This window comes from Castanea sativa, chromosome 5 (assembly GCF_040712315.1).
Source record: "Castanea sativa cultivar Marrone di Chiusa Pesio chromosome 5, ASM4071231v1".
Taxonomy (NCBI): Eukaryota; Viridiplantae; Streptophyta; class Magnoliopsida; order Fagales; family Fagaceae; genus Castanea; species Castanea sativa.
Window position 1 is genome coordinate 53,102,669 of NC_134017.1, and position 27,420 is coordinate 53,130,088.

The window sequence follows — 27,420 nt, forward strand, 5'->3', positions numbered from 1 at the left end:
TTCAATGCCCTCAGATCTTGCACATGATAGAACCATGGTGATGAGATGCAATATGCCATAACCTTTGTATATATAATTGTAGCTATTGATCCCAAAAAACAAAAATACCATTGACAAACTTAGAGTTTTAGAAATGAGAAAAAAAAATCAACATAATGTAAAAGGATAAGAAGAGAATATAGAAATTTAATAGGTGGTCGGTTTTAATTTTACCTCGCCTTTCCAAATAGCACACGACCGATGTTCTTTTAGAAACCTTAACACCAAACCCTCCATGGGACCAGGTTCGAACTCTTTAGGGATCTCAGCAGCAACGGCAGCCATACTGCATGAAGTTTAGGGAGTCAAGAGTAATATAGATGATTTCAACTATGGTTTTAATATAGATGATCATAACAACAACAATAATAGGAAGACTATCACCATATGCAAACATATAGTTCTGTTCACTGTTTGTGTGACAAAATCTATCAAGTACAATGCATGCCAATAGAAAATCATCCATTACCAATACACAAAAAATGTATTGATTACAAAAATATTATTTAAGATGAAGATTTCAGATTTACTACATCATTTTGGACACCCTTTAATGGTTGAAACTTTTTAAAAACTAATCAATATATTTCTCCACTATCAAGCCAAGTTAACTTTCTGAATTTGGTATTATTTCATAATCATCCTCCTCTTTTCTTACAAAAATAGAGTTAGTGCATGAGTCTTGACCAAAGCCTACCTTTAACCTTTGGCTAGGTAACCCTCATAATCAAATATAAGTAAATTTAACCATTTGCCTTAAAATTTGTGTTTTCTGTGTTCATCAATGAGCATTTGAAAAAGGGTAACAAAAAGAAGGTCATGTTTGAACGGACATGATCTATATTGCTTGTTTGATCTAGTAGATAATCTATAGTACATGCGAATCCAAAGTTCGCCTTGCTGTTTGTGTTATGGTTCGAAAAATGCACACACACACACACACACACACACACACACACACACACGTGTGTATATAAAAACCATCAAGATTTTAATAGTATAGTAACCACTATGATCATGCTCAGATTAACAAAGTCAAGAGATCTTTGATCTTGTTAAGGCCTATATTAGCAATCTGACTGCTTGGAGAGTAAAATTTTAAATTAGCAATAGCAAACCTGCATATAAATGAAAATTACTAATGCTTTAACAAGGAGATAATGTAATATCACTGCTGATATGGTTATCCTTTACCTTTAGTAGCTTTATACTTCTATTGGTATGTTTTAATAAAAAATAATATATTAATTATATTAATTTTTGTTTTTACAAAATTTACTATGGAATATTATACCATATTTAAATTAGAAATCTAATGTTTTTTTTTTTTTTGGTTGACAAACTAGATAATGGGATATAAATTTTTTTTGATCCTTTTAACACTACAAAATATCAAGTAAAAAAAAAAAAAGCATGTAGTGTAACAAGAACACATATATGATGTATCTAAAGCAAACACAGGAAAAATAAATAAATCTGGAGCATTAATAAACAAAAAATTTATTTTGATCTAATCAAAGCAAGCAGATTGAGAACGGGTACCTACCTTTAGATTGAGGTTGAGCAGTGGCGCGAGGTTTTAAGAGTGAGAGTTTCAGTGATGAGGTTGAGCAGTGGTGCAGCGCGAGGTTTGAAGGAGAGTGAGAGTGAGGTTTTGAAGAGTGATGAGGGGCGCGAGGTTTGAAGAGTGAGAGTGAGGGACTGTGAGGACTTGGAGTGGTGCGAGGTTTGAAGAGTGAGGGTTTGAAGAGTGATGAGGTTGAGCAGTGGCGCAACGCGAGGTTTGAAGGAGAGTGAGAGTGAGGGTTTGAAGAGTGGGAGTGAGAGTTTGAAGAGTGATGAGGGGCGCGAAGTTTGAAGAGTGAAAGTGAGGGACTGTGAGGACTCAGAGTGGCACGAGGTTTGAAGAGTGAGAAGGGTTTGAAGAGCGAGGGATTGTGAGGACTCGGAGTGGCGCGAGGAGTGAGGAGGGTTTGAAGAGCGAGAGAGTGTTTGGGTTTAAGTGTTTTTGGGTTTGAGTGTATTTGGGTTAGCTGTTAAATGTGAGGGATATGGCTGAAATGAAATCAAGTTCGGAGGGCTCGGTTTCCATCAAACTAAATCGAGTCTAAGGGACTCGATTTTTGTGACCCAAAACCGAGTGCACTAAACTCGATTTCCAAGCCTACGTGGACTATTTGTCCACCTCAGCTGATGGCGGAACAGGAAAACCGAGTGCAATATACTCGATTTACAAGCCCAAAATCGAGTCCTTTGGACTCGATTTGTTAGAAACCAAATTTGTTTGAAACATTGGCTAACTAATAATATTGTTTGGATTTTAAAGTTATTTAAAAAAAAAAAATTCCTCATTACACATTACACATTACACAAACACAATCTCTAGATAAATGCTAAGATAGACGATCTATCTTTTGCTTTTTCACAAAGCTCAACACATCATACTTCTCACTTTTCAGCAACATCACAAAAGGGGGAAAATGTATTTATTTTAATCATTTGATCATGTTGTTAAAAATGACAGCAAATTAAGTATCAAAGAAAAAATATTGTATATTTGTACAATAGAAATACAATAGAAATATTGTATATCTAGAAACCTTGTCCTATCGATAATGGTCCTAAATTTATATATGCACTAGCCGCAGACCCACGCGATGCGTGGGAATATATAAATATTTTGTAATAGGGTGTAATATATAAAAATTAACAATTACTTCAAATATTATTTATTTTTAGAAAAAATTCTACAAGTATTTTTCATCTTTTTATATCTACAAAGTACAAATATATCATACTATTATATTTTGTATGTTTGATTAATATTTTTTTAAGATGAACTATATTTTTCTAACTTCTGTTGTAGTGTGTTATATTTGATATACAACTAAACTTTATAAGTTTCAAATTTATTATTCAAATTTTTCATCTCTTAAGGAATAATGAGATTATCATAATAATAAAAATTCATCACAAAATTACAATGTTATCTTAACAAAAATTAAAATGAAACAAAAGGAATAAAATACATACTTTATATAATTTATTACTCAAAATTGGTAAGTATATTCAAATTCATAGCCATGTAGAATGTGTTTTGACATAAACTCAAATTCATATTTCTAAAAAACTAAGTATTAACCCAAATCAAAATTCAACCAAAGCTTTAAAAGGGAGAGAGAAGACTCTGTAATGGGAAATTAAAAAAATATATATATCAAAACACATATTTAAAAATAAAAAAACCATCAACCTTAATCAGAATCATAAGAAAGAACAAAAATCCACAAGAGAGGGAGAAATAGAGTATTTACAATTTTTTTGTGGGGAAAATATGGATTGAATGGAAGAAATGATATCGAATTTATACAAAATAAAATGGGGAGAAGAAGAGTCAAAATATAATACAGAGAAAATGATGAAGGAAGTATGACAGTAGAGTAGAGAGTAGTGGGAAGATAAAGATAGTAAAGTAGAGAATGGTGGGGAGATAAAGAGATAAAAATTTAATAGACCCTCACTTATACTAATTTCCATCAAAGACCAAATTCTCAAACGCATGCCATTGATTCTACTCATGTCCACTACACACATTCATCAACGTGTCTATATACAAATCACTCACTTGCCATTACATTCATTTGATCAATGTTTTGAATTTCCACAAAGAATCAAAATAGTGCATATACAAATTGTAAGTGTGTGAGTCACTTATATTATCATGATGTTGTGATCAAAGTTAGTGGCAAACTTATTGAACTCAACCAATTGTTTTTGCCTCAGAGAAGATGGCTATTAGCATTCCAAGTCATGAAGTTTAAATGGCTATGGGAAATTATTATAATGTATCAGTTGCTATGCCCCAAAAATAGCAGTTACTCCTACCTTCATTGCATCACATCAGCTATATCATATTATGTTTAATAAGGAAAGAAACAGAAAAATATGAAATTTAAAACTCAAGTATAGGAGTATTGTTATGTTTTGTCTAAAACTCATGTACACAATATTCTAGACCTTCACTAGGAGACAATTCCAAAAAGAAAATCAAGTAGTTGAAAGAAAGTAGCATAATCCAAAATCTAAAACTAAAAACCCAACTGTTGTTCATGTACACAATATTATAGATAGATATTCAAGAATCAAGAACCAATTAGTTTCTCCATTCGTATAACAATTAGCTTAAAGCTAGATACTAATGGAATTTTAAAAGAATTCAGTTCTTTGAATTTCCTCACTCCTAAAATCCCAAACAATTTCTCAAAATCTAAACAATCCCCAAAGTTGTTCGTCAACGAAATAGGCCAACTAAGGTCCAAAACACAAAAATTCCAGCCACAACACAACAATCTACTTAAGCTGGTGTGCTTTGAAGAATTAGAGTTTCATTTTAAAAAGTTAAGATAAAAAGATTTAAATTGTTACACCCCAAGTTCTATACAAAAAAAAAAAAAAAATTAAGCTTCAAACTCTACTTTTTTTTCTCTTCCATTGGCCCACAATTTCTGGGACACCAAACAGTCCAATTAAATAATAAACAACAAATTATTAATATAAGGAAAGAGAAATCTTATATAGCTAATGTGTGTTGAACCATAAAGAGCAAATTATCAAGCAACACCCAAGAAAAACAAAAAAATTATTCCCCTTTCCTTCAAAAGGTTCTAAGAAAAATAATAATTACCAATTGATTGGTATGAACTTCAATAGAATAAAAAGCTTTCAGTGATTGCAAGGCTTAATTGTTGATATCTGTCAAAAAATTGACAAACAAAACAAAGATAAAAATGAAATTTAGGTCAACATATAAAATGATAGGAAAAGGAGAACAATAATGATTTATCTTTGATAAAAATGAATAACACGCTTACTATAAAATAAAGACCAAAACGGAAAACATCACATTGAAGTTAATTATCAGACAGAAAAACATTATGGCAAACATATTGATAGTAACATTCCTACAATCTAGAGAAGGGCAACCATAAAGCAATTTATAACAAACATGATCAAATGCTCAATTCAAATCAATTTTGAAAAAGAAAAAACATATTTGAATAGTTTTGAGACCATGAAAACTCAAACTCATTCATCATGAAATCCCAAAATTGAATTACATTTTTTTTTCTAGTATTGAGATGGAAATAAATAAATAATAAGAATAATACAGCAATAACAAAAAGAACCATTAGTAGAAAAAAATTGGTTGAAACAATAAAATAAAATAAAAATCAACCCAAAGAGAAACAAAATTGGAGAAAGAGAGAGAGTATTGACCTTTTTGTCGTGGATAACTTGGAAAAAATAGGGGAGAGAGGTGTAAATGAAGCAAGAAGAAATTTATATGAATTATGATGGAAGAGAAAGGGTGGAAGTAGATGAAAGGTTGAATGAAGTGAAACTATTGAATTTAAGAAGATATCATGGAAATTTTTTTAAAATCTAAAGAAAATCAAATGAAAATTTAAAAAAATAATAAAATCATTGGAGGGGATGAAATATTGAACTAAAAAGACAATAATTGAAGAAGATGAAAAGTTGAACAAAGTAAGAATTGCACAAAAAAAAAAAAAAAGATGCTAAAGGTGTAGTGCATAAAGACTTTATAAAATTTATTACAAAACTCCAATATTATATATAGTATAGATATGTGTAAGGACACAATTCAAATTTCCAAACCACAACTGGGAGGAAAATGGGCTTGAAAGGCCTTTCTTCACAATGAATTTGTAGAGGATGGGTTTGTAATTTAGATTTCAAGGATGGCTTTGGACAATCACAAAAAGAACGGGCTTTGGGCCCAATGGAACAAAACAAAGAATCGTTTGCAAAGAGTAAGATTGAGAATTCCTCCTCGGACTGTTTCCGAGGATAGTTTCTAATAGTATTTCTTAAGTGTGGATACAAGTATTGATTATCATACCCTTTTTCTTTCTCAAAAAGCCTCTCCCTTCTTCCTATGCCTTCTCTCCTATTTATACTCCTCCTCTTCTCTTCATCATCTTCCACTCTCTCACTGCAACCCTGATTTTTGGATACTTGTCCCATCCATTCTTCCCTAAAGCCCGCTGGGATTTGGGACCAAGTTCCAAGCTCTATGCTCAGGTCCCATCCTTCCATCTATGCTGTCCGCGTATCAATTAAAGAGTCTTTAATATATGGGCGGTGGTAGCAGCTTTACTTTAGACATTTCACCGCTCTTTCTACTGTCCTCCACGTACACTGTGTATCCTCGGCTTAACATTCCGAGGACAAATCTACTCCTCGGACGGTATGGGACACTTAAATACTCCACGATCATTTTGATGTTTTCGGATTTGGGTTTCTAGCCCAAAAGACCTTGTTGGGCCGTCCATTATAAATTACTGGGCCCAATACCCCTACAATATGTATAGACATTATTTTTGGTTTTTTTATTCTTCATTGATAATATTATTTAGTTATAAACATCTAAATTAAAGTAGATAAATATGTAAAGGTAAAATTATATATAATGTTAGACCACCAAAGATGAATATATAAAGTCAATAATCTATTTATATTTTTTTTGTTAAACACATCAGTAATATAAAAAATAGAAAGGTTTTAAATATTTAAAAAGCATTTTTAGTAGATTTTAATATATAAAAAAAATCTCAATATTTTATGTAACTTTTCCCATAAAATCAATATTGTTGACATCCTTTATATTCAAAAAACACTGAAACACATAAACAAAGAGATTAATTGTGCAGAATTGCAAGAGTATATGCGTGATATTAGTATTTCATTTACAACATATACATGATATATACATGATTCATGGTCAGTTGGTATGAACCATAATAATTACATCCTCTTCAATGATAGTAGCGGCAATTTCAGGTTGCATTAGTAACTTAATATCATCTTTAACAGCGAGGCCATCTCTCCCCTATAGCCTTTAATTTCATGCACACTTCAAGCATCGTTAGTTGCTATGAACTGTGACAATTACATCCTCTTCAATGATAGCAGTGGCAAATTTAGGTTGCATTAGTACCTCAAAATCTTCTTTAATAGCGAGGCTATCTCTCTCCCCGATAGCCTTCGATTTCATGCACACTTTAAGCATCATTGGCCTTCTATAGGTACAAGGCTGAACACAGCTACAAGCAATCCTAGGGAACTGAAGTATTTCACCATCATATCCTTTCTACAACAAAGATTTATCAATGACATCATACAGACCAAACGTTGATTCCAAAAAGTTATGAAAATTAGTTAAGAATTATAAACCTAAAGCGGAGATGCAAGTAAAATAAAAAAATCAACAAAGAGAGAGAGAGAGAAATAACCTTTTTTTATGAGAAACAACTATGCAGAGAATGGAAGAGAATGACAAATTTATAGTGAAATAGTGTGAATAAGAAGAGACAAAATGAGAGAAGATGAAAGGAAAGATGAAGTGTGATATTAAAGTAAATGGTAGTGGGGAGATGAAAAGGTAATGAGGGGAGATGAAAAGGTAAGGGAGGGCGAAATGTTGGAGTAAGTGTAAATATTTATAAAAAAAATGTAAATGTTAAAAAAATTAGAGAAAAATTGGAAAGAAATAGGATAATGATGTGGTGGCAGTAAATAAATAAGTAGTGGGCTAGATTTATTATAGGGTGATAATTGAAGTAAATAAATAAGTAGTGGGCTGCATTTATAGGGCTGAAAATTGTAAAAACTATTTTAAAATTGTAGGACAATTTATATTAAAAAAAAAAATGACGTGGCAGCTGATGTGGAGCAACGTGAGAGCAATAGCATTAAACGCTACGTTTCAGCTTTTAGTAATATATAGATTTGTTTGACCAGTACTAGTACTAATACTAGTGTGTCACAGTGTAACATATGGCTGTTCTACAAGCCCAAGAAGAGAAGGAAGAACAAGTTCATGCAAAAGAAATGACTTTTTTCTTGGAGTTGGCAAATGGTTCTAGCTAGGTGTCCAGTTTCTGAATCTGCTTTTGTGCATATGATGAACAAGTGGAAAAGTAGATCCAAGAGCTGAACGTGGGTGCTCTATAACTGAGAATCTCCACGTTACAGTTTTTTAAGGAAGTATTGACAAGTAGAAAAAAAGACCCTTTAAAATGCTGCCACGTATACAGTTTTAAAGTGAAATAGCCCCGCGTTACAATGTTTGGGGTTTAAAAACTCTGCCATGCTTGCACAAAAAAAACACCGTTTGACTGTTTTTTTTTTTTGGTATATTAAAAAAAAAACGGTTAAAATAAAAAATAAAAAAATGTTGCAATTAAAAAAAACCCTAGCCATCTATTTTCATCAAACTAGGGGAAAATGGGCCATTAGGCATGGATGCTGAAGAATATAGTTAGTAGGCTCCGGAAGGAAAGTATATAAAATACTAACATCTCGACTCTTAGAGAGTCGATTTTCAACCTAAAAATCGAGCCTTAAAGACTCGATTTCCATGTTCTGATCAAATCTGACATGGCCATTTTCCACGTGGTGGCCACCTGGAAATCGAGTCTTAGAGACTCGATTTACTTGTGAAAAATTAAATACTCTAATTAGACCAAAGGGGACTCCAGGTAGATATCGAGTGTTTTAGAGTCGGTTTTTAAAGGAAATCGAGTCTCATAGACTCGATTTGTAATGTTTGGTCCACTTTAACCCACGTGGCTAGGGCAGCTACTTTTTATCACACCATACCTATTTTCTAAGGTCTGCCGTTTGCCACACCAAAAAATCTAGCAGCTCTCTCTTCCTCTCTCACTCTCATACGAAACTTCAAATCAAACTCACCCTCCATTTACACATTCTCATGTCAAGTAAGGTTTTTATACACTCTCTCTAGTTGTTAGTTTTTTTTTTTTTTTTTTGTGTGAATAGTTGTTAGTTACATATATGTAATGTTAGGGTTTTTTTATGGATAATTGTTAGTTATATATATGTAATGTTAGGTTTTTTATGGGTATGTATCATGAGTTTTTTTGTTTGGTTTGTTATTTTTCTTTATATTTTTGATAGAATGATTTGAAGATTTGTGTGTTTAGTTTTAATTTTTTTTTATTTGAGTATGATTAATGATTTTTTTTTTTAGAAACAAATGGTAATGATTGAGTATATATGCTAATGTGGGTACATGCATATGATGTAACAAGTTAGTGTATATATGCTAGGCTTTTTTTTTTTTTTTTTTTTTTATAAGAAGTAAAAAATATTTAAGATATATATTTGTATTGTTAGGCTTTTATCATGGCTATTTTTGTTGTTGTTTGGTTTAATATTTGTTATTATTTTTTGGTTAGAATGATTTGAAATTTTGTAGTCGGGGTAAGTGTTGTCTTTAGTTTTTTTATTTGTTTGAGTATGAAATGATAATGATTGATTGTGTTTGTATGTGATGTGGAGTGAGTATATGCAAATGTGGGGTGTGTTGGATGTAAGAAGTTGTAATTTTTGTACTTTGAGTACATAAAAATGTTTTGTAATTGTGTTAAAATATGTCACTAACATATTACCCTTGACTCTAATAGGTTCACAATCTCTGAAGAATATTGACATAAATGTATACTACGGTGGTCCCCTTTTCAATCCTGAACAGATTGACGGATTCGCATTTCAAGGGCCGAGTATCGAATGCTATTACATGATGATACGTCGTAAATTGAAGACATTGAATGATTTAAAGATGAAAGTAATGAAAGAACTGAGTTTGAGCCCTACTTGTTATGACATAAATATTATTTATCGTTACCCACAAGAAGTCCTTCATGAACGGATAAATTACAAGTACATGGCAATCAAAGAAGATAAACATGTAAATGTCATGTTTAATAGGATCCATAAAATGCCCCAAGTAAATGCTGCTGAGTTGTACGTAAGTTCCGAGCCGCTTGCAGAAGTTGATGTCGAGGAGTTGCAGCAACAAACAACTACATCTTTGCAATTAGACGATGGGTGCACTACAATGGGAGGTTACACATTCTCATCTCAAGATTATGCTGCCCATACTAGTGAAACACTTCAACCTCAAGAGACATATTTAGGGGTGGAGGACGAAGATCATTTTGCGAATAATGATGAAAATCTCGATGATATGGATGAGTACAAAGAGAGGATTGAGCGAGGCGACTTTGAGAAGGATGTGGATGACCATGAACTTGCTTCCAATTTTGAAGAGGAAAATATGGAGTGCCATGATGAAGGTGATGCGGACGATGATATTGGCGTCCAGCATGTTACAAATACGACCACTGCCTACACACCTCCTGCCAAGTCATTCTCCGCAAATACTTGGGAAAATATGGTTGATCATTCACGTCTTCAGATACCATTTGTTTCTACTTGGGAAGATGAGATGCATTTTAATAAAGGGTTGACTTTTGCAAATAAAGAGGCGGTGAAGCATGCATTGATAATATACGCAGTAAAGGATAATAGAAATTTTATAATCCGGAGGTCGACCAAAACTAAATTGTGCGCCGCGTGCATTGACACCAACTGCAAGTGGTACGTTGGGGCATTCATAAAGGCTAAATTAAATGGTCTGTGGATGGTCACGTCTTATGTGGGTCCACATAGTTGTATACCCTTTGGCCTGCAAAGAGACGGTAAAATGATGGATTTTAATTTTGTTGCATCAGAAATTGTGGGAAAATTGCGACAAAATCACACTGCTCATATTGATGAGCTCCGGGGCCACATAGATACTAAGTATAATCATAAGCTCTCTTATTATAAGGTATGGGATGCAAAACAAAAGGCAATTGCTAAGATATTTGGAGATTGGGAGGAGTCTTACCAAAGGTTGCGAAAGTTGTTGTTGGCATACTTGGATCAGGATTCGGGTACCCAGTACACGTATTGGACCATACCTAGCCCCATAAATGGTACTACGTTACTGCGCTATGTATTTTGGGCATTCGCTCCATGCATTGCTGCATTTAGATATTGCAGGCCAATGATCAGTATTGATGGGACTCATTTGTATGGTAAATATCGAGGGGTGTTGATGATTGCAATAGCAACGAATGCTAACCAAAAGGTTTTGCCTCTCGCCTTTGCTGTTGTGGACAAGGAGTCAGGGGCTAGTTGGGGGTGGTTTTTAGAGTGTCTCAGGAATTCGATAGGGCATGTGATACCTAACGAGGGCATTTGCATTATTTCTGACCGACATAAAGGTATCAAATGCGCCATTGCAGAGTGGCCTTTAGGTGATGATGGAAAGTTACAGGTACATCACCGATATTGCCTTCGACATGTTGCTAGCAACTTCAACACACACTTTGATGACCGGACTCTAAAGGCATTGGCCTTGAAAGCTGGATATGCGACTCATGACGCTAAATTTAAGTCCATAATGCAAACTATTAAAGATGTCGAGATTAATGCACTGAGGAGGGTAGACCCTGATGATCCCCATCTTGATCGCTATATGCCATACACATATCTAATGAGTGAGGATCTGGAGAAATGGACCCAGTCACATGATGGTGGAAGACGTTACGGGGCAATGACAACCAATATCTCTGAGTGCTTTAATGGGGTACTTAAAGGTGCCCGCGGTTTGCCCATTGCTGCAATGGTTGAGTTCACTTGGTGCAAACTTGTTGCATATTTCCATGATCGACATAAAGAAATTACTTCTGATCGCTCTCAAGGTAAGGTGTGGAGTGATTATGCAATGGGGATCTATAACACAAATTTGCAAAAAACTTCAGGACACATTGTGAGGGAATTTAATCATGAAACTGGTGTATATCAAGTGGTTACCCCATACAACGACCATAGAGGTGGAAGGGGAAACCACAGTCATGAAGTGTGCGTATTTGCTAGAACATGTGGTTGTGGAAAGTGGCAAAACATTAAGATCCCTTGTTCACATGCAATTAAAGTTTTGCAACAACTGCATCTCAATGCGACCAGCTATATTGACCCATGTTACAGTTTGGAGAACGTCATTCACACATATTCACATCAATTTGTGGTGCCAACGTCAGAGTCATTGTGGAGGGACGTTCGCGGACCACGGTGGGTGCCTGACCCAAATCTGTTGCGGGCCAAAGGTCGTCCTGTGAAGTCAAGAATAAGAAATGAAATGGATGGGGTACAGCGAAAACGGGGGATCCGAAACCCAGATTCGGACTTGAGGGAGATTCAACACAGGCAGCGATGCAGAGTGTGTCATGAAGAGGGGCATAACTGCAGAAGATGTCCCAATTCCCTTGGGGGTTCAACAAGCGGTTCCCGTGGGGCTTCGACAGGCGGTAGTGCTACAAACTAGGCAAGTGCCTTTGTTGTTTTGATATAATATGCTCAGAATCTTATTTGGTTTTTGTTCTTTGCATTTAGGAACTAACAATCGCATTTTAATGTTTTTCAGGCGAGCGGAGGCTCGATTTTGGAATGGCATTGTACGTGGGAGTTATAGTTATCTTCGGTATGGACAAGTGCTACGCGACCATGTTGTATCAGTATGGACAAGTGTTAGGCAACTATGTAGACTATGTTGTATCGACTTAGTTGTTATTTTGTTTATTACTGAATGTTGTTGTAATTGAAAGTAGTAGCTATCCATTGTACTCGTTACATTAGTTTCGTTGTGCAGCTTTTGCCTATAATGCCAGCAACCGTACTACTTTGGCATTAGTAGCACTTACTTCGGCAAGTTCAACCACAGGGGCCTTGTTTGAAGCAATGATAGCTAGTTATCAGATTATATGGCGGATGTACTCTGGTTAAATTTGTATGGTCTGTAGCTAAGAGGGCAACTATATTGCCCATGCCCAGTAACTATTTTAATCTAATTTCTTGCATTCAATGTACTCTTCAATTAATGTTTGTATACATTGCCCATGTGATGTGTTCTGGATTTGGTTTACAGCTGCAGGGGAAGAAAAAAAAAATTTTGCTATACTGCTGCAGGGGAAGAGTGTAACAGAAAAAAAAAAAAAAAAAAAAAAAAAAAAAAAAAAAAAAAAAAACAAACCAGTAGAAATCGAGTCTCTAAAACTCGATTTCTAATCAGATGGCATAATAGTAATAGTACTAGTACAAATCGAGTTACAAAAACTCGATTTGTATACGACTTATTTACGAAAAGACCACTGAAATGGAAATCGAGTTTCAGATACTCGATTTCCACTGGGAATTTTTCCAGTGGCACTTGCCCGTAAATATTTTTGAACTCTCTACCTGCCGTGCTCACTGGTACCGAACTCGAGTTCCACTGATGGAAATCGAGTGTCTAATACTCGACTTCCAATCGAATGGCATAATGGTAATTACTGCTAGTACAAATCGACTTTCAAACACTCGATTTGTATGGGACCTATTTACGAAAAAAACCACTTTAATGGAAATCGAGTCTCTGACACTCGATTTCTACTGGGAATTTTTCCAGTGGCATTTAATCGTAAATATTTTTGAACTCTCTGTCTGGCGTACTCGCTACTAGGGAGCTCGAGTACTGAATGTAACTCGAGTTTCTAAGACTCGATTTACAATGTAAATCGGGTCTTTAATACTCGAGTTATCTTGGTTTGTTTTTTTTTGTTCTTTTTTTTTTTTTAATCGCAGAACTATATTTCAAATTAACAACCCCGAAATTGCAAATTATAGTACCTATCTATCTTAAACTTTCAATGGGTAATTTGAGACTCTCGAATTAAATAGTTTAGTTTACAATTGTAAGATTTATTTTGAAACCAAACCACCTTAAATCATAGGATTTAAATTTTATTAAAACCAAAAACAAATGAAGCAAACTAGTAACTTTTTTATTTTTGAGAAAAAGTCTAGAACCAAAAACAAGAGTTCCATTGTTTTTTTTTGGGGGGGGGGGGGTCATTTCATCAAATAGTTTTTTTTTTATATGTTAAAAGGGATTTGTCTTTGTTTATCCATAAAAAGTACTAATTTGTAGTACATTTTTCATTTTTCATAAAATTTGCTAAATTACTATTTACTATACATTGAATTTTTTAGCCTTAGAGCATTCGTTAACCAAATAATACAATGCCCATGATGTAAAGAGATGGATGAAAAAAAAGCATAAAAATCCTTGATCATGGTCTTAATTGTCTTATGTGGTATGATAAATGTGGAACAATTGGACAGCCCAGACAATTCTACCAGCAGAATTTTGGAATGAAACTTCGACTCATTTCAAAAGAACTATTTTCCATTGCCATTCTAATTCTATCATGTGATTGCCACTTGCTAGATAGTAGGTAGCCTCCAAAAATTTTCTTAGTTATCTTTTCCATGATACACTACGGGGTCTGGCAGAAAGATAAACGCTCTAGAACGAATAAACGGCCCAAAATGTAAATTCTGGGCCTTGTTAACTATGTTTTCACTGTGGGGAATACAAATCTATCTTAAAAATTAATAGAAGAAAGCAAAAACATTGTGAACACAGCTCTAATGCACATTCAAACATCAGCAATAAGTTCTGCACATTCACTAGGCAAACAAAACAACTCGAGTTTATTGGGTAGGGAATATTTTTAAACACAATCAATCTCTGGGATCATTAGGACTAATACTGGCTGTCTCCATAATTTATATAGTACATTCTCAGCTTTGAAATAACATTGTGCTCTATAAGAGAAACTGGTGCAAGCAAGCATGCAATGCCACACAACAAACTGCTTTCAAAGCAAGAGTTGCCGTTACACTGGTACAGTCAAACCAATGACACCTGCATAGACATTATCACAATGAGTACAGACAAGAAAGATTTTTGAGTACGGACAAGAAAGTTGAGCAATTATGAAACACAGAACAAGAAGTTGTTTATATATAGTGCAGATGCCGCATAGAGGATATACATCTTAGATCTGTACATATTGGGACTCAGATTTAAATGATGCCCTTATGGTAGTCCAAATGGAAAGTCCAACAAACAATGGCATTGTATTCATTAAGTGTTCAAAAGACTAAAGTACCAGAGGTGATTTTGTTTGACAATTATTTCTAAGATATAAGCAGGATAGCATTCCAAAAGAAATCTCACAATGAGTAGTCCCAACTTCCACCTCAAGTTAAAATCTCCATTTCCCAACCGCGTCACATGAATTCAGGAATGAATCAGATGTGGGGGGATGTGTATACTGTATAGGCATTAGATCTTGTATAATCTTTGGATACAAAGATAGGCAAACTTATTTAAGTGTCTGATCTTCATCCAAATAAAGTTTACAATGAGTAGTCCTACTATTCCTCTATCGCCAAATGGTCAACAGCACACACAATGGAGTAGATTCCAAATCTTCAAACGCCTACGAAATGAAACATTCCTTGCCATCATTCCAACAACTAAATCATTGTCCAAGTATGACCCAGCCAAACCCCAAATAGACTAAACACTAATGACTACAATTCCCTTTCCAATGAATGATGTAAAAGAATTATTTATTCTTTACTATAAGAAGGTGATCAACAGATTCTCCATTACTGTTGCACATGCAATAACAATCAGCAATCATAAGGGAGCATTTCTGAAGATTATCCACTGCCAATATTGTACTCCATGACGCTGTTAAAGCAAACAAAGCAATTTTACAAGGAACCTTTTCACTCCAAATACTCCTCCATGGAAAGTGAACTCCTATAGATCCTCAAAGACTCATAGAAAGAACGTACCTCGAACTTCCCACTCTCAGATAACCTCCATGAAGGTTAGACTCCAAATTGGCCTTGAGGAAGGTGAGAGTACAACAAATCGAAGAAACTATTCACAACTTCCAATTCCCAATCTTGGAAAGACTGACAAAAGTGAGGATTATAAGTACATCTGCCACTTGAAAAGAGGCAGCAGAAGCATCTTTATCTGCCACCACTCTATAAAACTTGGGGAACATATCCTTAAGACAAGAATCACTGAACCAAAGATTGTGCCAAAACCTGAGTTACCTAACCTAGAGCCATCCCCAACACTCACGAAAACCACATAAAACATCTCAGCCTCATCTATACGTTTGTGACTATATATTTATGCTCAACATGCTCAAAGAATTCATGGAGTTGATTAATAGAAAAATTGAGGTTTTGATTATTGAGGCATGTTTCCCTTGGTGTGTTCTCTTTCCCTCTATCTATTGTTAGCATTCTGTCATTATCACATTAGTGTTCACATGGACTTTTCATGCTACAACTTGTCGACACATTTATCTTATTTTCTTCTCACCTATTTTGCAACTCTAAATGAAATATTTTCACTTCCTTACTAAAACCCTAATCATTTTCAAACCCCAATCCTTTTTCGTAAAGTTTTAAACACTAGACCTAAATCCACAAATTCTTCTAACCCAAAGCCTAACACAAGCACACAGACACAGATTTCCCAACTTTAGTTCATAATTTTACTGAAGATTATGTAAGACACTAATAGCCTAACCTCTTTTCTTAAGTAACCCACCCACTCCTCCATTTTTTACTCCTATGTCTTCCCCAACTCTCAGTATATGTATGGGTGGGGAGGGGGGGATAAGAAAAGACTTGCACCAACAAATCTCAAAGGAATTTAAATTTATTTCAAAGGAATTTTAAAATCTTTAATGCTATCATTTGGTTGCATGATAGCACAAAATTCATGGAATTGAGTCAATATGATCCTAACTTGAAACTATTAATTGGAGGGAGAGTCAAAGAAGAGATGATTGTTGATTTGAATTTCTACATGCAAGAAAACCAGGCGTGAGTCTGAAAATAAAATAAAAACCAAATTTTTGCATACCACAAGCCAGTGGTCAGACTTAGTTCATGTCCACCTGCAGATGCAGAATCAAATAAGAGTAAGGGGTCAAAAAAAATACATTTACAGCAACTTGAGGGAATCCAAGAAAGAGATAAAAACTTTACTGTAACCATTTAAGAGAATAGATACTCCTACCATTTAGGGACCTAAAACCTATCTGGTCCACTCATTTTTTCCTTGACAATGCCCTTATCTACACTGATATATACCACTGGTGATGTTAGTTAAGAAGATCCTATGGATAAAAAGTTACTTTCCTCTCTAATGACCTGCCCTTCCCTTTCCCCAAACCCAAACCATACACTCTGTTGCAAGTTCAGTCTCTCGTTATAACAAATATAAGACTCTCAAGCTTGCAAGAACAAATTTCCTCTGCAAGCACAGGTGCAGACTGCAAGCTAATTGCTTGATAATTAATAAATACTTACCCTTTCCAAGGTCATCCTCAAGCTCATGAACCACAAGGGCTCTCCCAACAACTGCATTAGGACCAGATAATGGTATCTGCACATTTTAGCCAAACAGAGTAAATTCTCTAATATGAACTACAGTTCCATATAAAAAACAGAGTAAAATGATTCAAAAGCCATACCAACATGACCACAACCAAAATCATAAATAAACAAAAGACAAAAACACATTATCACTTAATCAATTTAAGGATGTAAGCAGTACCTGATTATCTACAATTGTTGCCTCTACCACCCCTGTATTACCAAAAGATATGAGACACCCAGTTTGCAGGGCACATCCTGAACCTCAGTTTTGGTTGCAAACCAACCTGCTCAGTTTTAGGAGTACCTTGAAATCAAACTAACATAGAAGTCTATTAGTGAAAATTCATATTTCATATGTAGGCTGAAAAGGTTATTATTGTTATTAAATAGGCTGGTGACAACTGTTAGACATCAGTGTCTGTCTTAAAATTTCACAACCCAAGGTCTTAGCCACACTACATTCTTCTTTGGGATGGGTAGTAGCAGTTTTCTTACAATCAATCTTTGTTTCTCTAAGTTGTGAAGAGTATTATGGCCATGTATTTTGTGGCTTGAGAACTTAAGTGACATATAGTGCCAACTAGAATCACAGCTAAAGTTCATAACAAAAACCTGGCTATAGGTAAATTGGAACTTTTGCATTGAATTACAGAAGGTATTCTTCTTTTTCTCATCAAATATGTTGTTTATGCAGAAATTTGAACTTAGGCAAGTTCTAAAATGGACAAATGTCTATGGATATTATTTACCTGAGGACAAGCATAACAAGAGATAGTTCTTTAAGTACTTGAAAGGTTTGTCATTTCCGCCAACTTGAAGGAGACAATGTGTCTCATTTCCGCCAACTTCAAGGAGACGCGGAGGCTCAGATTCCACACGTCATTCCCTGCCATATACACACAACACAGAAACACAACCAATAATAAACATAAGACAAATATATGAAATATGTGCCTATCTAACATAGAAATCTTTGTCTCTCTTCTGTCTAATTACCTTTTTTGAACCTTATGCCATCGCGTATAATGAGGAGGAGGTCTTGCATGCCCTTCGTCAGATGCCTCAGGCCCAGCATTGTGTCCATGTTTGTGCCCCCTGTCCCACAAGGAGGTGCCTTTGCTATGTGTTTCGGCCGACCTGCTGCCTCTGCAGGTAATCCAACAGGCTGCTCAACGTGAACATGGGGTGGGTCAATGCCCGAAGAAGGGCCAGTGGATGTACTGTGGGAGGGTGGCTGCATGTGCATGTCAGGAGGGGTTAGATCAAGACCCAGGTCAAAGGATGGAATGGGTGACAGCTCAGGAAATGACCGTGGGGTGGGTGGACGGATGTCAGACCCAGGACATGGATGTGGAGTGGGTGAAGGGATGGTGGTGGGGCTAGGGGATGGATGTGGGATGGGTGAGGGGATGGTGGGGCTAGGGGATGGATTTGGGGTGGATGGGTGGGGATCGGGGGTAGGGACAACTCTCGGGGTAGCAGCAGACGAACAAGACCCACGTCCGACAAGAGCTCTGCTCGTGCTTGGGCTTTGAGTAGGCGCTACCGCAGGAGTAGCTGCCTCCTCATTCGAGGCCTCAGGGATAGGAGGTTGTACACGGCCAATCTCCTGCACTGCATTTAGCACATCAGTAATGTCCTTGTGGTCCTCCGTGCCCACTGGGTGACGCCTCAACAAACGAGCATATCCTTCAATCTGACATGAAAAAACCAGGTATATTAGTAATGCAATACTAGGTAAACCTATAATTCAATCGATAATAAAATAAACGTTGGTTTTGAAGGGTTCTGCTAGTAATAATTGCAAGTTATAGGGAGACCAGGTGTTACCTTTGACTAAATTTAAATTATCTTTTATATTAAAGATGTAGCTAGCGCATAGAGTAGACAAAATGCTAATTAAAAATTGAACAGATGGAAAAGTTACCATTATAATCAATCTAGCACCGAGGACATTGATGAACCTCCGAGTTACCCTTTTGTACCAATCGAAGTACTCATGTTGTGGAGGCATATCACTAAGCACTGCCTCACAACGCTGTTGAAGGAGATTACCCCACTCTGTAATATGCGCAGCATGTTTCTGCATCCAATCAACACCAACCTTCCCCCTCAAATCAATGGCATGAAGCACTGTATCGGTGTCAACATTACGGGGAATTTCTTGGATCATCCCAAATTGACGAACGACACAATCCGGTGTATGTTTCTCTACTAGGTGGAAACATACAAGTGGCACCGTTGCCGTCCACACGGCCCTCCCTGCAACGCACCACGACAGAAGGTCCTCGAATTCAGCTTCATACGGCTGCCATACCACCTACGACAGCCAAAAAACAAGCAACACATTAGGCAACAATGTTTATATGTCAAAGTTCACCAAACCTATATCTTGTTCCTAAACATGTTAAATAAGGCATTTTCATACCTGGCCTGGCAACATTGAAGTTATTTGCTCGCGATACCTATCCAGGAAGATGTGGGCGGGCCTGTTTTTCTTGTTTGGGACCCACAACCACCTACAATCCAGAACAAGGGATCATATTAACCGATATAATTTAGGAAATTTGACACAAAATTATAGTGTATAACCTCTATTTCAAATTGTTTAATATAGACTTAAATAATTCCTAGAAGCTTTTAAAATAAATAAATTGAAGTTAAAGGACTCATGAGGTAGCGACTTACTTCAGGGACAGTGGACCACGAACTGGAGGACCATAAGCATCCACTGGCGGGCCATGTTCAACTGTCGGGCACAAATATGGGAACCTGGCCCAAGCCCAATACTGGACTAACAGCAAACACCCACCAATCTGATTAGCTTTCTTATCGCTTGCCCTGCATAACTCTCGGTACAACCATGCAAGGCAAGCACTTCCCCAGCTGTATCTTCGTGGGTTGCGAAGGTCTTCCAACTGCTACACCCACATTAGATGCACCCTATCGCCAGATTTGTCCATGAAGATTGTGTCCCCTAGTAGCGCTAGGATGTAGCATCGTGCGTACTTATGCAACTGATCCTCTGTGGCATTAGGCGGCAATGGATTGGCAACAGCTTCCAAAAGCCGTTGGATGAGAATCCTCTGGCCATGAAGTTCCTTTCTCTGATTATTTACAAGTCGGAAGCCAAGAAATTCGTCACACACATTCTCCCATTCTTTCTGCGTGCTCCCTGTAATGACCTCGCCGTCAACAGGAAGCCCGAGAAGAACCTCCACATCTTGCAATGTGATGGTGACCTCACCATGTGGCATTTGGAAGGTGTGAGTCTCCTGCCACCATCGCTCCACTAAGGCCGTTATCAGGCCGTGGTCAATCTCTCTACCCGGGGTCCTGAGGAGTCCCTCCAAACCAAGTGCCTTAATGATGTCAATGACTCGGTCTTCCACCATTGGCTCTCGATCGGAGAACTCTTCAGTACGGGCACGACATTTAAGGGACCCTGGATCCTGCATAGAACAAAACCATGGATTAATATATGGCAGCAAGTACGTGTACATTGTATGAATCAAATGCGTAAACATTCATTAAATATTAGGTGTTGTGCTTTACCTGCCCATTCCAAATAGCTTCTGGCCGATGGTTGGCCTGCAACGTCAACACCGACTGGTCAATGGGGCCAGGCTGTGCGTAGTCAATCTATCCAGCATTTGCAGCAGCCATACTGCACAAGAATGATAAGCAATTAGCACGTAATAGACATTGAAAACAAAAAGAAAAAGAAATGAATATTAATTGGTGCTGCACTTGGAATTGATTTCAATTTTTACAATGAATCAATCATTCTTAATTAAATGGAAGTTGTTCCTATATTTTATTGAAAAAATCAAAGTACCATATTTGTCTAACTATAGAGGAAGTCAATGAGACAACTCTAAGGATAACAGAGCTACCAATCCGTAGATGGACACAAGATTACAAGGAATTCCTGGAATCTATTTCTTCTAGTAATAAAGAATGCAAAGGTCCCTTCATTGAGGTAAATTTGCTCAAGTCCTTGAGAATTATGTTATCCCCCACAATGTGAATTAGATTGTACCCAGTTTCTCATGAAAACTAATGCTGGCTGCAGGATTTTGATATGAATTGTGATGACGTAACAGTAGAATTTGACATCTTCTTGACCCCTGAGAACTTGATTAGGGTCACTCAAAAGGGCTTGCTGAAGAAATTTAAACTAACCACTACAATTAGCACAACTAATATGCACCTATTTGACTCAAGAGGCGTGATTAAGAAATATGACAACCCAGAGCAGGCTCTAGGAGCTGTCTCATGCCTGCATCAAAACATGACCCTCATGTTTGTGCCCGCATTGTTAAATCATAAAATTCCTAGGTGCAGCTTTCTTTCATGCTGAGATTGATAAATGCATGCAACTGCCAAAAGGAGGAGAATAAGAATAAAAGTTTATATATGTGCATGCATGTATGTATATTATTATATAATATGTATCCGCATATAACTCTCATTTTCCTAACTTTTTGCTTGTGAAGATTTACAAGTTCACTTTTGTTTTATTTCATTTCAACCTATGTCCAGTATTGGATAAGGAAATCAATGTCAAGAGTGGTATCACAACATGCTAGGGGAATTCAAATCGTCATGCAGCTGGTGGACCCACCCCCGCTGGCTCAATTGCCGCGCTGGACTCTCCGCTCCATGTGGGAGTTGGCTTCTATACTCAATTTCTTGCATGTACTGTCTTTGATCTCCTCCTTTTTCTATAAAAGCTTTCAACATTAGGGTTTGGCGTGTGTTTTGTGTTTTTTATTTATTCTTCTTATTGTTGTTTTTGTGTGTTGAAGGTGTTTAGGCCGCTATTGAATATCTCGATTGAGTTCTCGGCTGAGGAGTTCGAGACGGCTTTGATTACTCCCAATGATACTTTGAGTGACATACATATTCCTTTATTGAAGGTTTGTTTGTAGCTTATTAAAATGTGCACTTTGTGTTTGTGTTGTTGAGCTAGTTTGAATGCAAAGTTTTACAACTTTAGTTCTATGCAATTTAAATTGAGTGCTAAACTGTAAAAGAGGGTAAGTTTCAAAATGGGTTCTTGTTGTTTGCTTTTGTTGAGTATTGGAAGTGTTTCTTGAAAGAAATAAGAATGGCTTAGTAGAATGTAAGAGTTCTTGTATACTTTGATTATTAGTAATGAACTTTGTATATGCAGTAGTTTCTTGAATGGTAGGATAGGGAAATGCTGGAATCCTCTGGTCTGATAGGTGCTATTGTTATATTATTCTTACCATTCTTTGTGGTTTTGTAGACTTTTTTAAGTGCTGGTTAGAATGCCATAAGTCTAAGAAATCAAACTAAACTGCTTAAGCAGTGGGTTTTTGGACTTCCAAACTCGAGCACCTGTCTTAGTAATGTTTTTCTAAGCTTAGAAGAAGTGAAGAAGGGAGTTTGGAGGTGTTTTTATTAGGCCTCATGTGGTAGGGATTGAAGCTTTGTTGAGCTGACTAGAATATCTGGAAGACAAAGATTTAGTATTTTTATGCAGAAATATATTGATAGCAGTTTGCTTCTAAACTTCATTTGAGATTTTTGTTGGAAATGTAGGATTCCCACTAAGTGCAATGAACCTGCATGATTTAGCTGCTGGTTATAGAACATGGGGTAGTGGTTTGCACCTTTAGGTTTTGCAATGTATGTTTAATTTGTTATTTATGCCCACACCAGGATGGGGACTTTTCTGTAGGTACTTTTTGGCACAAAGCTGGGATAGTTTTTGTTGTAAAAGGAAAAGGCCCAAAAGAGCTCATCTTTCTTTCTTTCTTTTAAAGTGCTCTTCCTCCTGTCTCTTGGTTTTCTGCTACTTCTAATTCATTACAAGCATGTTAAATTCCCATGTCATTTTTTGGAGATAAAGATTGCACTTTTTATCAGTAGAATCTCCCGAATAGGTGGTCATTGGCCAAATAGATGGTTGTTGAATGTGGTTCTTAATTTAAAGTACAAGATTCTAAATGGAATTAAAGAGGGACAAAGGAAAGTATATAAAAAACTGCATTTTATTAAAGAAACAAAACAAATCATAATAATAAAATTACAAATGTAAAAGAACAGCAAAACAACGCACACAAAATTCCAATGAGGCCGGCTATGACACAAATTGACACACTTATACTGAAAACGGTAAGAGCAGTAGGCTCTTTGTCATAATTAATGGAATAACCATAGCTTGTCTAGAACTTAGACTTGATATAGTTGATAACATTGATAATATAGTTCCAATAGATCAAGTTTAATAATATAATTGTGAACAGAAACCACTAACCCACATGAAAAAATCACACAACTAAGAAAAACATACCTGAGAAATGAGTGAGAGTGGAGAAGGTGCTTGAGAGTGGAGACTGAGTGAGTGAGTGACAGCTCAGGGGGCGAGAGGGTGGTAATCCTTGGAAGACTCTTGAGTTGTAATCCTTGTTTTCAAGAGAACATATTGAGCCCGTCAAGAAGTTGAAAGCTTTACCAATAATTAGAGCACTAATCAATAGCAATTACATGAAATTCCATCATATAAACTGGCTTTTTGGTGGAGAGGCTATTTGGACAATTTGATATAATTCATGTTTTTAAGTCATCCTCAATATTAAGTACTTACTCCAAGCTAAGACCCAAAAAGCTAATAACATAACTCCACCACAACATGCTATTTGTGTAAAAATTTGTTTAAATTACATCAATTTATCAACACAAAATCAGCTACAACATGAAGTTGTACTCCATCACAACATGCTATTTGTATAACAAATTTGTTTAAATTACATTGATTCATCAACACAAAATCAGCCACAACACGAAGTTACAACTTGCTCAACAATTGGATTATACAATAACAACAACAGAAGGGCAAGAAGAATTATGCCATGGTAGAAACAGGTTCAACCAGACTTCGAATTATTAGGTTTTACCCTTTGCATAAGATGAATCTCTAGAAGAGAATCAGCCAATTAAGAGGGTACTAGTGCATTTCTAAGTATGGTGAATCTCCCTCAACACTGCACAACATGCATTTCTAAGTATGGTGAATCTCCCTCACTTCAAGTTTCTGTCAGTGCATTTCCAAAATCAACATAAAAATAAAATAAAATAATCAACTACTGCCAAACCCAAACCACAATAGTAACTAACAAAGGTAATGAGAGAAAACTAATACATTGTGACGAACTTCAAACTAAGAGCTTATTATTAAGCTAAGAAGCAAAGTTGTTTCAGCGAGAGAAACTAAGAAAAGGATTATTGTTAGTGCTATAAACCAAAGAAAAGCGATATATAACTTGGTATCAAGATTTCTTAATTGCCAAAGCCAAGAGACCCGTACACCCAACAATTACAAGAAGACCACTTTTCATTCAATCACAGCATTTGGCCATATCCCAAGACCCCATTTTTCAAACTCAAGCCAAAGGGGTTTCGGTGTGTACAATAACATAATATATATAGTTTAAACTTCTACATAGCGGTGTGTACAATAACATAATATATATATATATATATATATATATATATATATAATTGAGAAGATGCAAGAAAAGTTTAGGAAGAAAGTCTACATGTTTCAACTATTCAGGGTGCATATAAATTTGTAGATGAATTCTTCTACATTACTTGTTCCTTCTATATCTATGCAGTCTTAACTCTTACGCACTAAAAATTAAGTTATGCTAGATAGACAAACAGGAGGATAAATGATGTTTTCCTTTCATTAAGAATTTCAATAAGAAAGCACGAGTTCATCAAATAGGGAACAAAAATCAAACACATATCCATAAGAAAACGAGTTGTGGATAGGCCTGGCACCTAGCTATCTTTTTAACAGTGGACACCCAAGGACTTCATCTAATAAAGTTTGCCAAGCAAACATAATGTACAAGGCTAAACTAAATTCTAGTATTACATAATTTCACATTTCATGCAATGCTTCTCTCTATCGAAAGAATGGAATATGAGACTTCAAATACAAGTTGAGAATATTCCATAAATTTATGAAAACTCTTTATCATTAACAGAAAATTACAGAAGAACAAGATTATGCAAGTTGAAATTTTGGAGCATTATTAAATTACAAAATCAGCATTTCTCCAAATCATAGTACTTTGGAAACATAACTGAAACATACAAGAATTGTAAAGTAAAAAGGACCACAATTTGACATCTGGTATCAAAAAAAAAAAATCCAACAAAATACAATCTCAGGAACTGACAAAGGTTGAAATAAGGATGGTTAAGCTACCAAAGAAAAATACCCTGAATGGAGAGTCAAACCAAAATGCTATTCAGCTAGTGTTTTCACAGGATAATTGTGAATACTGTCTTCCCAAGGACCGTTATGAGACGGCCTCACATTCCGAAGTGCCTGCCAAACTGCACTATTTCAAACTCAAGCAAAAGGGGTTTCGGTCATGTCTAGAAAAAAAATAAAAATCGAAACAAAAATAAAAAAATGAAATAAAGAATAGAAGCACCAACCGTTTTGACGCCAGTGAGAAGCACCACTAGCGACAGTGGGTGGAGAGCTACGACCGTGAGAAGGTGGAGAGGTTGTGAGAGAGGCGCGAGAGGGAGAGTGAGAGGGTGAGTGACAGAGAGTGGAGAGAGGCGCGAGAGAGAGGTCAGGTCTGTGCGAGAGGCTAGACTTGGCTTAATTTTGAAAAACCCCTATTAGAAATCGAGTCTCAAAGACTCGATTTCCAGGTGGATCAACTCACTTCAATAACTTCCACGTGTTGTACACGTCACATGTAAACTGAGTATTTAAGAGTCGATATATAAATCGACTCTTAGGAACTCGATTTCCAGGTGGCCGCCACGTGGAAAATCGCCACATCAGATGTGATCAGACCATGGAAGTCAAGTATATAAGAGTTGATTTATAGGCTTAAAATCGACTCTTTAAGAGTCGAGATGTTAGTAATCTATATTCTTCTAAACCACTGCCTACTAACTATATTCTTCCATAAATATGGCTAATTGCCCATTTTCTCCATCAAACTACGCTTAACATCTTCTCTCTCTCTAAAAGAAAACGCCTACCAATACTGCAACACAGAGAAAGGGAAGGAAGGATAAAAAAAAAACTTGCGATCTAGTGGAGATTCGTATGGCCAGCCATCGCTATGTGATTTGCTGCTCTGCCTCATCTCTCCTCTGCAACCAAATTTCTTTAAAGGTCAGCGTACTCTTTGCTTCTTCAAATACTGTTTTGGTTTTCTAAAACTTTTCGCCATTGATTTTCCTTTTCGAATTAGCATATTAAATCTCCTATATGTTTATGTTTTTAGTTTAACACCAGATGTTTATACTATAAGAATTACCATCTTCCTTTTCTATATATCTGTATTTCAAAATTTTTTCATACCAAATTGTCTAGGGTTCTTCATCCATTCCTTTTGAAATATAGATGGGTTTGTTTCTTTTTGTATGCAAAAATTATAATTTCCGGTGTTAAGTAATGGTAACAAAAGGGATCTTGCCATTGATTTTAATAGCCAAATTTCAACTTGGATGTTTATAAGTCTAAAAAAAGCTTAATAAGCGATACAACTTGCTTTGATTTGTTACGATTTAGGTTTTTTGGTTAGGAGTAGTTTTGTTTAATTTATGTAAATAGACGGGTTAGCTTTGGTTTAATCTCTTACCCTATTGTCCTCTTTGGGTTTGCTGTCAATTTAGGTATTCAAGATACGGAGATAGAGATCGGCGCAACGCTGTGACCAGCATAATCCGAACTAAACACAGACCAATGAAAGGTAAGTATCAATTCTCTGTGTTCAAATTTGAATTGAAATTTAAATGTCTCATTCTTTAGATGCTTTGTTGTGAATATAAATTCTTACGGCATGGACAAGAATGGCAGAACCCTAGAATTGTGAATTGTATTCTATCATTATTTACTGCTTTCTTTGAAGTAGAAATTTAGAAATAATACTAAACAAAGGTGCACGTCATCAGGGACAACCTAAGCCATTAGATGATCTGCATTCACAAATGCATAATAGTGAAAACTTTTTAAAATTGACAGAACCAAATCACAAATGCATCCTATGTAGACCACTATCTCTTTTTTAATCTTGTGCTTCTGAACGTTCATTTACTTAATTAATCACTTTTCAAGCCCTTTGAATT

The 27,420-nt window shown here is 36.0% G+C and overlaps 1 protein-coding gene, 1 long non-coding RNA gene and 1 pseudogene across 2 annotated transcripts; all 3 read right to left on the reverse strand.

Annotated features, from left to right (window-relative positions):
• Window positions 1–16,765: 16,765 nt before the first annotated feature.
• On the reverse strand, window positions 16,766–17,514 carry LOC142637149 (uncharacterized). Its single transcript, XR_012844564.1, has 3 exons — window positions 17,456–17,514; window positions 17,209–17,284; window positions 16,766–16,793 (listed from the first exon to the last, which is right to left on the reverse strand). It is a non-coding gene; the product is annotated as an uncharacterized LOC142637149 (long non-coding RNA).
• A 755-nt stretch (window positions 17,515–18,269) lies between these two features.
• LOC142634360 (uncharacterized) lies at window positions 18,270–19,291 on the reverse strand (annotated as a pseudogene).
• Window positions 19,292–19,307: 16 nt separating this feature from the next.
• On the reverse strand, window positions 19,308–21,582 carry LOC142635401 (serine/threonine-protein phosphatase 7 long form homolog). The gene is made up of 7 exons (XM_075809560.1): window positions 21,577–21,582; window positions 20,833–20,919; window positions 20,209–20,729; window positions 19,966–20,118; window positions 19,706–19,796; window positions 19,432–19,597; window positions 19,308–19,315 (listed from the first exon to the last, which is right to left on the reverse strand). The coding sequence occupies exons 1-7, from the start codon at window positions 21,580–21,582 to the stop codon at window positions 19,308–19,310; spliced, it is 1,032 nt and encodes a 343-aa protein (XP_075665675.1).
• Between the last annotated feature and the right edge of the window lie 5,838 nt (window positions 21,583–27,420).

Bases quoted from the DNA above. Each gene is read 5' to 3' on its own strand.
- LOC142635401 (XM_075809560.1), bottom strand. The intron at 20,730-20,832 runs GTAAAGCACAAC...TGTTCTATGCAG, and splicing joins AAGCTATTTGGAATGGGCAG to GATCCAGGGTCCCTTAAATG. The intron at 20,119-20,208 runs GTGGGTGTAGCA...AGAGTTATGCAG, and splicing joins GGCGATAGGGTGCATCTAAT to GGCAAGCGATAAGAAAGCTA.